This window comes from Ascaphus truei, chromosome 6 (assembly GCF_040206685.1).
Source record: "Ascaphus truei isolate aAscTru1 chromosome 6, aAscTru1.hap1, whole genome shotgun sequence".
Classification (NCBI taxonomy): Eukaryota; Metazoa; Chordata; class Amphibia; order Anura; family Ascaphidae; genus Ascaphus; species Ascaphus truei.
The window spans coordinates 93,276,394-93,289,828 of NC_134488.1; the positions used below are offsets into that span (position 1 = coordinate 93,276,394).

Here is a 13,435-nt window from a genome sequence, read left to right on the forward strand (position 1 = left end):
GGAGTACATGCTGGCGTTGCCTTCTTGGGGGTTCTGACCCGGGACAAATATCCACACCTGGCCAACTCCACGTGCACTCGGCTGATACCATGGGGTGCAAGCACATCTCAGCCCTGGAACAAGCAACAAAGTCGTGGGGTACACACTGATAATCTCAATCTTGGAGCTCTAGAAAAGAGACATCCCTGGGCTATTACCACATGCACCCGGTTGATACCATGTTTTTAAAGTACATCTCAGCCTTAGAACAATGCAGAGGGACATGGCTCTGATACAGTGATTTTCAGGCACTTCTCAGATATAGCATGTGTCCCAGTCATCTAATGGCTCTAATACAGTGAGTGCCCCCTTCACTTTTCATATTAGCAGAGGTGAGTTTGCAATCATGAACTGATACTACCCCAGGAACCACCTCAGGGAGCTTCTCTGTTTGCAACAGTTGGGAATATGTGGCTTGGATACAGTGACTGGTCCTTCACTTCTCCCTCAGCATATATCCCATTCCTCTTTTCTGTACTGCCTGTCCCTTATTGTCCATCTTAGCAGCGCCTCCAAATGTAACACCCCTATCCCCTCCTCCCCTAAAGAAGATCTGATGGTACTGGTGTATTCTGGTACAAGGGTGCTCATCTGTATGCTCACAGAAGGGCTGAGTCTCCGCATTGGTATGGGTTGTAGGATAACAGGACATGTTTTCAGGATGGTGCAGTGCCTCCATCCTGCAGGACTCTGCCAAAGACAGGGATTCATCCCCACTGGAACCTTGGTAGTAAATGAGTCACAGGTCAGGAATGGTTGTTGCGGGAGACCAAGACTTATACCCAAATTAATACCGGGATTCTGGACTGAGCACACAGACAAACACACAAATCTTCACAATACACTGGATTAAACACTTACTGGGATGGGGGAACGAAATCAAATGTCATTGGAACGAAACAATGTCTCTGGGAACCCCTGCACGCACACAAGTGGGTGCGCAAATTGATCCGTGTAACAGTTCCTGGCTAGGGGCACAACTTGCCAGCCCGCTATCTCCGCCAAAAGGAATACGTTTGTTCAGTCCTTACAGGGTTCGTTCGGGAACACTTAGCTCTAACGAATTCCAGAAGAGGGTGTAAATCTTCGTTGTAGGTTAACCTTCCACACTCCGGAACCGCTGACGCTAAACCTTGGACGTTTCTTGGCAAAATCTTAGATGAATCTGCTAGGGACTGGCCAGTAGGCATTTTTATAGGGTTACGGGTCCTATACCTAACATGCATAACCAATCCTGCCCATGGGAACATTTCTCCCACCTATCCCCGACTTGCCAGTACTTTGCAAAGAGGGCAGAAGTTGCTTCCCGGTTTGCACGGAGCATGTGCTAACCTCACACTTGAGCTCCTTAGCATACCGGGTCCCACCCCTTACCTGGCGACAGCAAGTCTGGGGTTTGGCTACCAAGTGTGAAGCGCCCATACTTCACAGCGGTATCTGGTACTTACAATATGTCGACCATCCTAACACCTTGGATGTCTGAGGCTTTTCAGCTCCGAGCTTCTCATAGACGCACCCTGCAGGGTGCCTTTGAAGCACGGAGATGAAAAATCCCTCAGCTCATTCAACCTTAACATATTTACATGTTAAAGGATTCAGGAAAGGAAAGGCTTCCTGCCTTTACATTTTAAAAACACTATACAATACAGTTTATTCATAAATGTATGTTCTGCTTGTGCAACAATTATAAATCTTATATGTATGTTGATGGTTTCTTTTTACTTAGCTGCACTCCAAAAATTAGAGTGCAAGCTTTTTCCTACCGCAAGTTATCCACTTAATTGAACGGGCTGCGATGGGGACTGCGGTTTGACCTGGTTCCCACGCCAATACGTTCAGCTGAAGTGGGTAATTTTGTGGATACATTCTGACAGAAAAGCACTTCAGCTAGACCGCAAACACTTATCCAATTGACTTTGCGGTTTAGAGGTCTACGGCTTAGGAAGTGATATCTATACTTCAAAGCGGCCACCCATTCATAGGCACGCTTCTTCACTTAGCGCTTGGTTCAGCGCTAGAGTCTCCCCCTTATGTCACAAACATAGTAAGCACATTTTCTTTCATTTATTCTACAGCAGCTAGTGACTAAGCTGCAAAATAGGGACAATAACGGTAGTGTAGGGGAAAACATGTTATGATGGGGACAATACAGTTTAACCCCTTCAGTCCCAACAGGGATTAGGGTTAACCAGCCGGGCGTAATACCTTTATTATTGGCCTGATTAACCCCCTCCTCCACAAGGGTATAACAAGATTTATTGGCAGACCAGCACATAAAGTTGCTTCACTCTCTCATGCAAGAGAGGTGCAGTCAATAGATGTCCCCAAGACACACTCCTCCCAAACTGCATGCCTCCGTCCCCTGACAAGGCCCCCAGGAGCTTTCCAGAACTTGTGGATGTCAACAACAAGTTCGTTTTTATTTTTGGGTGTAGCATGTGTTATTAACTAAAGAATGTATAAATAAATAAATTGGTATACAACCCGGCCTGATGAAATCAGCCAAGATCCTGGAGGTGCTCCATGAACAGTGGGATCAAATATATGAAAAATAAAAACAAACACAAAACATAGCGTAATACTGTAACATATAAATGAACTTAAATAGACAAACGCTTCACAATACAATGAACTTTCAAGATCTACAATACTAATGGAAGTCGACAGGTGAATGGCACAAATGAGTGACATTTATTAAAACACAAATTTAAAATATATATTAATATCCATATATGAAATGTCCCATATAGACCACAGTTGTGAAATACCCATTTACCAGATGGAAAGTGGTAATGTGCAGTGGATAGATTGGAGAGTATCCCCTCTCATCTGTAGTGCTGGGAACTTCCTAGGTAGCTGCTTGACCCCTTGGTATGGCTAAGAAAACATCAAGGCAGATGGATCCACGACCATGCAGAGATGCACAAGTGGTCCCTGATACTCAGCTGCTGTTTGAGAGCCCACTCGCTGTTCTGTGCCATACACCTTCTGGAAGCGTTCGGAGGCCGGCCCTTGTGCATCTCTGCACTCTCTCTAGTTCTATAATGTCTTTTCTTAGGATTGGTGCCCAAAATTGTACTCCATATTCAATGTGTGGTCTTACTAATGCTTTGTAAAGGGCATAATTATGTTTACTTCCCTTCCATCCATTGCCTGTTTTATGCAAGATAAGATCTTGTTTGCCTTTGCAGCTACAGAATGACATTGGGCACTATTGCTAAGCCTGCTGTCTACAGGCACTCCTAAATCCTTCTCCATCAAGGATTCCCCCAATATATCCCCATTTCATTTGTAAGTCGCCTTTTTATTCTTGCATCCCAAATGCATAACCTTACATTTATCTGTATTAAACCTCATTTGCCATTTACCTGCCCAGGTTTCCAGTCTTTACAAGTCCTTCTGAAGAGAAATTACATCCTGCTCTGATTCTATTACCTTACACAATTTAGTATCATCAGCAAAGATGGAGACTTTGCGCTCGATGCCAACCTCAAGGTCATTAATAAACAAGTTAAAAAGCAGGGGTCCCAGTACCGATCCCTGAGGTACTCCACTCGCGACTTTAGCCCAACCTGAAAAAGTTCAATTTATGACAACCCTCTGTTGTCTGTCCTTTAACCAGTTTTCAATTCAGGTGCATATATTATTACTCCAATGTTCCTTATTTTGTACACCAACCTATTGTGTGAAACCGTATCAAAAGCCTTTGCAAAATCTAAGTAGACCACATCAACTGCATTTCCCTGGTCTAAATTCCTACTTACCTCCTCAAAGAAACAAATAAGGTTAGTTTGGCAAGATCTATCCTTCATAAATCCATGCTGACTATTACTAATAATTTTGTTTTCCATTAAGTATTCCTGAATGTTATCTCGTATTAAACCTTCAAGTAGTTTCCCTACTATTGAAGTCAGGCTTACAGGTCTGTAATTTCCCGGTTGTGCTCTAGCTCCATTTTGAAATATAGGCACCACATCTGCTTTACGCCAATCTTGTGGTACTGAGCCTGTGGAAATGGAGTCCTTGAATATTAAATATAATGGTTTGCTTATTACTGAGCTTAACTCCTTGAAAACTCTTGGATGTATGCCATCGGGGCCAGGTGCCTTATTTACTTTAATTTTTTCAAGTCGCTTATGAACTTCTTCCTCAGTTAACCAATTGTTCATTAATATGGAGATTGTGGCTTCCTCCTGCGGCACTACTATTGAACTTGATTCTTCCCTGGTAAACACAGAGGCAAAGAATTTGTTTAATACCTCAGCTTTTTCCTTATCTCCAATAATCTGCCTACCCATCTCACACTGAAAGGGTCCTATATTTTCTTTTCTCATTTTTTTGTTATTAATGTACTTAAAGAACTTTTTAGGGTTGACCTTACTTTCTATTGCAATGCTTTTTTCATTATCCATTTTTGCTAATTTGATTGCCCTTTTGCAATTTTTGTTACATTCCTTATAATTCTGATACGATGTCTCCATCCCTTCTGACTTAAAGAATCTAAACGCCTTCCTCTTCTTGTCCATTTCCTCCCCTACCTGTTTATTTAGCACATTGGTTTTGACTTATTTCTTTTATACTTATAAGTGGGCTTTTCTAACAATGTTTTAAAGACTGACCATTTATCTTCTACCCTTTTCCCTGCAAAAACATCATCCCATTGTATTACTACTAGATTAGACCTCAGTTTATTAAAATCTGCCTTACTAAAGATTAAGGTCTTTGTTGAACTCAAGAAATCTATTTTTTGATAATTTATTTCAAATTAGACCATGTTATGATCACTGTTACCCAAATGTTCCAGGACTTGAATATTTGTTATTACTTCTACATTGTTTGATATGACCAAATCCAGTATTGCCCCTCTCCTGGTTGGTTCCTCAATAATTTGGGTCATATAATTGTCTTTAAGCACCCCCAAAAACATTTTGTTGTAACGCTAATCTCATTGCCCCAGTCTATGTCTGGATAGTTAAAAAAAAACATTATGCAAATATGACCCAGTTTTGATGCCTTTTCCATTTGCAAAAGTATTTTAGCTTCCTCAATCTCACAGATATTTGGTGGTTTATAGCATATTCCCACAAACATTTTCTTAATACTTTTACCTCCACTGCTAATTTATGTCCACAAAGTCTCTACATTTTCATCATTCCCTTCATAAACATCATCCCTTATAATAGGTTTTAGATCCGGTTTAACATATAAACATACTCCACCTCTCCTTCTATTTGTTCGATCCTTCCGAAAAAGGGAATAACCCTCTAAATTAACTGTCCAGTCATGAGTTTCATCCCACCATGTTTCAGCAATGCCTATGATATCATACTGCTCCCTTGCAGCTATTAATTCAAGCTCCCCCATTTTATCTGTCAGGCTTCTTGCATTAGCAAGCATGCATTTAAGTTTTTTTTTAAGCCTGTACTATTATCTTATCTGCTCCTTCCTTTCTGCGCCCACTTGGTTTAGTCTTTAGAAGTTTTCTAGTATATCTGTATTTACAATGGGTATCTCACTCCTTGTCAAACTCGCACTTGCCCCCATTCTACCTCCATACCACCTTGTATCCTCCTCTATTCCATTTAGTTCATTGTCTGTTTCATTCCCCTCCCCCCTCCATCCTAGTTTAAAATCTCCTCCAACCTTTTTAGCATTCTCCCCCTAGCACAGAAGATCCCTCTTAATTGAGGTGCAATCCGTCTCTAGAATATAGATGGCACCTCTCAGAAAAGGAGTCCCAGTGCTCTAAAAACCCAAACCCCTCCTTCCTGCACCACTTTCTTAGCCATTCATTAACCTCTTTGATCTCTGACTGTCTCCCTGCGGTAGTGCATGGCACTGGTAGTATTTCAGAAAATACTACCTTGTAGGTCCTTACCTTAAGCTTTTGGCCTAGATCCCTGTAATCATTTTTTAGGACCCTCCATCTTTCTCTAACTTTGTCATTGGTGCCAACGTGTACCAAGACCGCCGGGTCAATCCCAGCCCCCCCCTAACAATCTGTCTACCCGATCCGCAATGTGCCGAACCCGAGCACCCGGGAGACAACAAACTGTTCGGTTCATGCGGTCACGGCAACAGATTGCCCTATCTACCTTCCTAATAATGGAGTCCCTTACCACCACAATCTTTCTTTGTATCTGAGCATCCTGAGTCCCCACTGTGCTGCAGGAACTATTCCCCTGGCTGCTAGAGGAATTAGTCTCCCCCAGCCTTGACATTTCTGCCCCGACATTCCCAAAATCTTCACTCAACATGGCAAATCTATTGGGATGTGTCAGCTCAGAAACAACCTGCCTCTCCCTATTGCCCCTGCTTCCGCTTCTAACTGTCACCCAGCTACCTACCTGCTCCTCTCTAATGGCAACCAAGCTACCTACCTGCTCCTCACTAACAGCGCCACCATCTGCACCACTAGTCGAAGCAAGGGCCTGCTCAGTGAGCTCTAATTCCCTTTCAAGATTGCCAATGTCCCTCAATATTGAAAGTTGCCTCTTCAGATCAGCAATATCTGATTCTAAAGAGACCACACGCTCACACCTCTCACAGCGGTATGCTCCTTGGAACAGCTGCTCCAAGTGCACATACATGTGGCAAGATGTGCATTTAGTGGCATTTTCAATCCTGCTCATTCTAGCAACTATGAAGTTTAGAAGTACTAACAGTAAACTGTACTTCAATATACTATACCCTGTTTAACCGCGTCCTTGTTCAAACTGCTTCTGGTTCTAACTGCACACACTTTAAACAACCAGCAATTCAAATCAACCACACGGATCAGTCAGTACACGCAAGCTCAGAATTCGTTAGAAGCCTCTGTTTATATAGGGACACCCACCAGGTGTGTTAGGTTATCAATTAACCAACCACACCCACTCTGCCTCAGGCAGGAGAACGGGGGGGGGAGGGGGGAAGTTACAGGCTTCAAATTACAGCACACTTTAAAAATAAATTAACCCACTGCACACTCCCCAAAAACAGTCACCCCTGCTAGTATACCCAGTACTTCCCTTTCCTTCTGGTTCTAACTGCACACACTTTAAACAACCAGCACTTCAAATCAACCACAGGGATCAGTCAGTACACGCAAGCTGATGTACTTACAATCTTGGTGCAGCGCCTCCACCTGAGAGGTATCCCAAAGTAGTGGGAGGAGACTGCATGACAGCCCCAGCGCTCGTTCCCTCACCCCTGTCCTAGGACCTGGCATCAAATGACGCCGTGGGTCATGTGACGTCACGTGACCCCACAGCGTCATTTGATGCGCGTTGCCATGGCTTCACGTCACATGACCTACGGTGTCGTTTGACGCCGTGTTGCCATGGCGACACGTCGCTGAACAACCGGCAGAGAGCAGGTAAGAGAAGTTACAGAGGCCTCACGCCTCCCCCGGTATTTAATTTAAGTTGCATTGGGGAAGAGTGCAGGGCCTCTGTAATCGCTGCACCCCCCCCATGAAAATCTTGTGCCCCCCAGTTTGCGCACCCATGGCATGATGGAGAACTCTTTACAAAATAAACATGCAGAGGGATCTGCCCCTTTAACTAGTGTTTTACACAGTAAAGGTGTACTTGACTCTGCCAAAGGTCTATCCAACTCTCATCTCATGGTCCTAACACAGGTATGTTTATACCATGCTTGAAGGAAGGCGAGTCTGACACGAAAACGTTTCTTAAAGTAGATTGCATTTAGTGGCTCAGCACGCAATTAGTAATAATAGTACAGCATTGCCTTCGTGTGCTGAAGATAGGCCCCTGGGGTGGACAAATGATCTCTCCTAAAGCACTAGTATATATACTTGGAGAAGCACATTATCTCTACTTCATTCTCAATTCATTCTTACTCATGCATATTACATGTTCCTGCACCCTAGTTCTATCTTATGTCAGCACTTTCTTGTTATGTCCTTTCTGTGGCTTAGTGTGGTGGGCTTGGTGGGCGTGTTCCTTTGATAGCGGTGAGTCGAAGTAATCATGTTGCAAAACATCTTTATCTTCGGCAAGATCAATTATCCATAAACTTTGTGCAATTCTTTTTATTTGCCTATATCTTGATAAGATTTTTTGCTCATCTTCTTCAAACCAACCTTATTCTGTATTAAAACATGAACCCATCCCTTGCTGGTCCATGCTTGCACAGTCTCATCCTATTACTCCGTCTCTCTCTTATGGTCTCTTTTCGGCCCTTGCAATACAACAATGCTGCTGCATCAAGATTGACCTCACTTCAGTGATTTTCTCTTCTCAGAGCATCCACTATTGTTTGGTTTACCTGCAATCAAATTGTGAAAGATGTTACAAAACACTCCTTTAACAAAATGTAACAATCGCTGCTCTGTGCATGTGTAGTAAGCAGTGTAACATCAATTCCACCTCGCTGCAGCCACTGTTGAACCTGAACCTTGTTTTTTCCTCTCCTCTTCATGTCTTGCAATTTTTTGCATTGTGAACTTGTTTGCAAAAATGCTGGTGCAGTATACAGAATGTTGCAAAAGATCACCAAATCATTGCATAAAATGTGCCAGTCTCTGGATATGAGCGGACGTTTGTGACACCCAGGTACAGAAAAATGAAGCCATAAACCAATCAAAATGATCGAATTATCGACCTCTTACAACCAATTATCTAATGCCAATACTACACTATCTTAATCAGGTGATGACTCACGACTATAATAAGAGGTGCAGTTTTACATGTCCCCCAAGCCTCTTTTGAGACCTTTTCCCTAGCACACTATTGCCGTACAGCACTGTGCAGTAGCATAAATCCTGAAAAATGATATGGTGCACGCATTGTTAATGTCATATTTCATTGTCCAAAAAGTAAATATGTTCATAAGACTTCAGCTGCCATGTCCTACATTTTGCCTGTTTACTACACTCTGTAGCAATTTAAATAAAAGCGTATTTATTAATACAATACTGAGCTCTAAAGAAAAATGTCAACAGGTAAAAAGAAAGTTAGCAATAGACATAAGGAAACAACACAAAAATGTTTTGCAGTATGGTAAACATGATATTTTGCGTAATTTTTTTGTCACGGCTGTTTTATTACATGACGAGTTGTTTCATATAATGATATGTCTTCTGTGTAAGAAAAGGACACACCTGTCTTTATTTCCTTTAAGACTGTGTGCCAATACAATGCAAATTACTCCACCTATATATTTTGTCTCATATAAATAGATGGGTGATAGAAATAAACTTGATGCTACTGGTAGCTGGAGGCAGTCATGGACATCTTTAGTAAGTACCTCTTCTCTTTGGTGGTCACCTTTAAATTGCAACTACCATGTGTTGTCTTTTTCAGTATTTCCAGCAATAACTTACTTACAGATAGGGCTTTCAATGTCTACTTTAGATAGGTGTGGTGCCACCTTTAGAGATTTGTTTAGCATTTTCTATAGGTAAATGGGAAGAAAATGCTAAAATGTAGTTAAGTGATGAGAAAACAGGCATGTTCTTGTTAGTACATATATGTGGATGTTAGTGGAAATAGAACCCCTGTAGCATGACACTGTTGAAGTCTTTCTATACAATAGTTGTTTATAGTGAAATATAACAAATATATTGCAGTGGACACAGAACAGATATCTTGGTATACACATGTAACATATATTAATGTTGCACTATGCCTTATCTTTTTATAGCTCAAGTATTAAATGTATCTTTGATGTAAAAAGAGTAAGAATTTACTGCTTGTCTTTGGAGGTTTTGTGGAAAAGTTTCAAACGTCTTTTTTGTTTTTATCTCAAATCAGTAAAAAAATTAGTAACAAATTCTGATTCCTTTTTTTACCTCTATGAAAAAAAACTAAATGTTTAATCAAAAACGTGGGTGCTAATTTAAATTGTATAGCATATTGTATAAAAGAGGAAAAGCAGGTTGCACGCATAAGAACACATGTCATGCGTGCACTACAATCCTGGGGATCCCACAGTTTTGCTATTGTTTATTTTACTTACATTTGTTTTTTCCCCAGTGCTTCTCTCACTTTCATTCATAGCAACAATATGTGGGTCCAATGGTGATTTAGGCATACTGAAGGGTTGCTTTGAAGATCCTGAATATGAGGAGTTACTTGATATTGCCAAGAATGGATTGCACAGAAGCAAGTCACCCCGTCGAAAACATATTGTAATTGTTGGTGCAGGAATGGCTGGACTTTCGGCAGCAAAGGTTTTATTGGAAGCTGGTCACAGAGTAAGCAGCTGAACTTTTAGCAACGCAGAGTAAAATCTCATTATCCTCTCACAATTGCACCCACATCCATAGTATCATCCATAGTATCTATCAAGTATGTAGATCTTCAGAATGTACATACAAATAATACTTTTCAGCTATACCTCTGCTCACTTATAGCATTTCTTTAACACTTACAGATTCTTTGAGGAGCAATCACATTATACACATGATACACACGATACACACAAAAATACAAACACACACACATATAGCTTTTTTTCAGGAGTTCTGTGCCTTTTTTCCGTAACCATGTGATACATTTAATGTGATACATTATTGTGATCATTTAAAAAAAATGTTTTATGTTTTATAAAACGATTAGAATGTAATAATTATTATTTACAAAATTAATAACATACATCTGAAACTAATTTGAAATAAATTACCTCACATCAGAAGTCCCTCACCTTATTCTAGAAATAAATCACTGTACATATCAATATACAGTAATAGGCTTCCTCAGAAAGATTCATGCACAAAATCAAATGTTATGTGTTTCCTCTGAGAAATAAATACATTTTTATTTTCAATGAGCATGTGCTTATACTGTTATCATATACTTGTTTATCTAATATTAGCCCCATCATTACAAAAAGAATAAAGGGAAATTAATTATGAAAGAAACCTCCTTAAAGGAGCATTCTCTCTTGCCATTTTGTGTTGTAATAAATGTAGTTGTTCTATAAATTAAAGACAGTGTAATTGTCTAAGCTGCCAATCGATCCGTTCTCCCGTGATTGATCGGCAAAGATCAGCAAAGATTCTGCCCAACATGGCTGCCTATTTCAGAAGAAGAAGTGCTGGGCTTTTCTAAATGGTTGCTCTAGAAAGCCAAGGAAGCTTAATACATTGAAACTCAATGAAAAGAGCATAAAGAGTGGGGAAAACGCAGTAAGGTTGATCTACTACTACACAACTGATTTACAAAGATTTGAAAAAAAATATTCTACTTGCCTACACCGTTTCTACATTTATCTCATGCGACTGTTCGATGCCATTAGTTCACTTGGTGCTTGGTTAAAATTCTCTAGAACGCTCTGACAACAGAAGTTTTCTCATTTACTGCTCCCATCTTTGAAACTCCCACATAATTTCCCAACACATCTTCACCCAGCCCTCAGGGCACCACTGAAAGCCCAAGTTTGGATTCTCATAGATTGTGATACCTGTCAATGGACCAACAAACAGGTTTTTCATAGATGAAGCATTCATACATTTAAAACTATACAGGTTTCTTTTTCCTGTGTACTGAGCTGACCCTGAGACTGTGCTGAATGAAGCACATTTAACGTCATTAAAACCTTATTCTCTTCTTTATAACAACATGTACATTGGTCCTGATGGTGACAGTTCATATTTAGTTTGTGGGGGAGAAGTGGAGGGGAAATTAATTTTCAGAGAAGCACCTAGATTTTTAAACTTTAGAACTTTAAAATCAGTTTATTTTATGTCCACTTCATTTTTTTAAATGTTATTTTTACAATTTTGATGAGATTCTGCAAAACTAGTTTTTAAATCAACATTTAGCAAAGATTGCATAGTACTGGCATATTTCACAGTTATGTAATGTGATCAGGGTGATACAGTCTAGAGTATTTACCCTGTAAAAGGTTTTCCCCACCCTCTGGGAGATCTCTCTTTTTCAGGGTGTCTTGTGCTGGTTACCTGCTGGCTCAGAGAATCGCTGAGTTTCCGCTGGTGTTAGTGGGGAAGACAGGACAGGTTTTTGGGGTGATGGTTGGTTCTTTCTCAGTGGTGCGGCGCCTCCATCTCCAGCAGGATCCAGGAGTACTGGAGAAAATCTCTGCAGGAGAACTCTCTTCTGCTAACTCCCCCTGATTAATTGCAGTCTCAGGCAGGAGTATATTATATAACTGAATCACTTTATTCTTCACATCACTAAATACAGCATGTAACTGGGTTCACTTCTCTTCCCTCCTCTGAAAGGTCCCGGAATCAACCCAGGAGGCTTGAGGCCCTAATGGTCTATCCTCTGCTCTTCCCCCATCCCCTGGTAGGATGAGGGGTTGTTTTCCACTCCCCTAAGGGAGGGGATGGAAGGTGGTCAGAGCCCTGACTCCATGCTCCCTGGAACTCCCTCTCAGCAGAGAGAACCACTACATTTAGGTAGTGCAACCCTTTATATACCCAGGGGGGAGGTCCAAGGTCTGAGCCCCTGATAGGACAGAACACACACCCAGTCCCACCCCCCTGTCACTCAAGGGAGCTGCTTACTGCAGGGGAAACCCCGGATTAATCCTAACACTGCCTGCACTGGTACCAGGGTTTATGTGTTAGGTGAATAAAACAGATAATGCGCTCATTAGTGGTAATATATATGTTAAGTGATATTGTGAACAAATATATATACAACCTTAATAGGGAGGTTTTATGCTGCAGTTTCAGGGGGATGGCTCAGCTGTCCAACTAATACAGAAAAAAGAAAAAAACAGCGCAAAAAAACCTCATGGTGTAGTATTTAAAAAATATTTATAGAATAAAAAAGGTGATTATTGCACGTACATCAGGATAAAGCATATAACAACAGGACATGTTTTGGACATGTTACCACTCTGGGAAACTGCTCCGTGTAGGCTCACTGTCTCTCTGGATGGTCCTCTTATCTTCAATAACCGTCCCAGCAAGGGGTGCGCACCTCATTAGGAATTCACCCCACAGTGTGAGTCTCTGGTCTCCAGCGGGTCACTCGGCGGGAAGTTCAAACCTCTGTGAGGGATCTCCCGTCAGCTGTGATTGCAACAAGCGCTTAACTTCGGTGCTTCTGTCTCTGTGGTCTCTCTGCTGCAGTCGGATCTCAGGGTCTCCTATGTTTGCAATGGTCTGATTTCCAGCTTTGTAGTGTTCAAACACTTCGTTGGTCCATTAAAAGGTATTGTATCTCAACCTAACACAAAAACACATACAGCTTGATCTGGAAAGGAAACTTTTGAAAACCCCAAATATAATGTATCCAGGGTGCTCTGTAAATGGGAAACACATTCAATCCATATTTTATATTTCAGGTCACTGTACTGGAGGCCAGTAAACGTATAGGAGGTCGTGTTGAAACACACAGAGATCCAGATGGCTGGTATGGAGAGCTGGGGCCCATGCGTTTGCCACTTCCTCACAGGTACAAATATATGCAACCAG

The 13,435-nt window shown here is 41.3% G+C and overlaps 1 protein-coding gene across 2 annotated transcripts in view; it reads left to right on the forward strand.

Annotated features, from left to right (window-relative positions):
• LOC142497402 (L-amino-acid oxidase-like) overlaps positions 1-13,435 on the forward strand; it is a 64,881-nt gene that overhangs the window by 44,601 nt on the left and 6,845 nt on the right. For both annotated transcript variants that reach the window (XM_075605148.1, XM_075605147.1), the window contains exons 3-5: positions 9,224-9,283; positions 10,020-10,240; positions 13,306-13,415. In XM_075605148.1, the coding sequence (XP_075461263.1) occupies positions 9,271-9,283; positions 10,020-10,240; positions 13,306-13,415 (344 nt within the window). In that variant the 5' untranslated portion in view covers positions 9,224-9,270. The remainder of the gene's footprint in view (positions 1-9,223; positions 9,284-10,019; positions 10,241-13,305; positions 13,416-13,435) is intronic.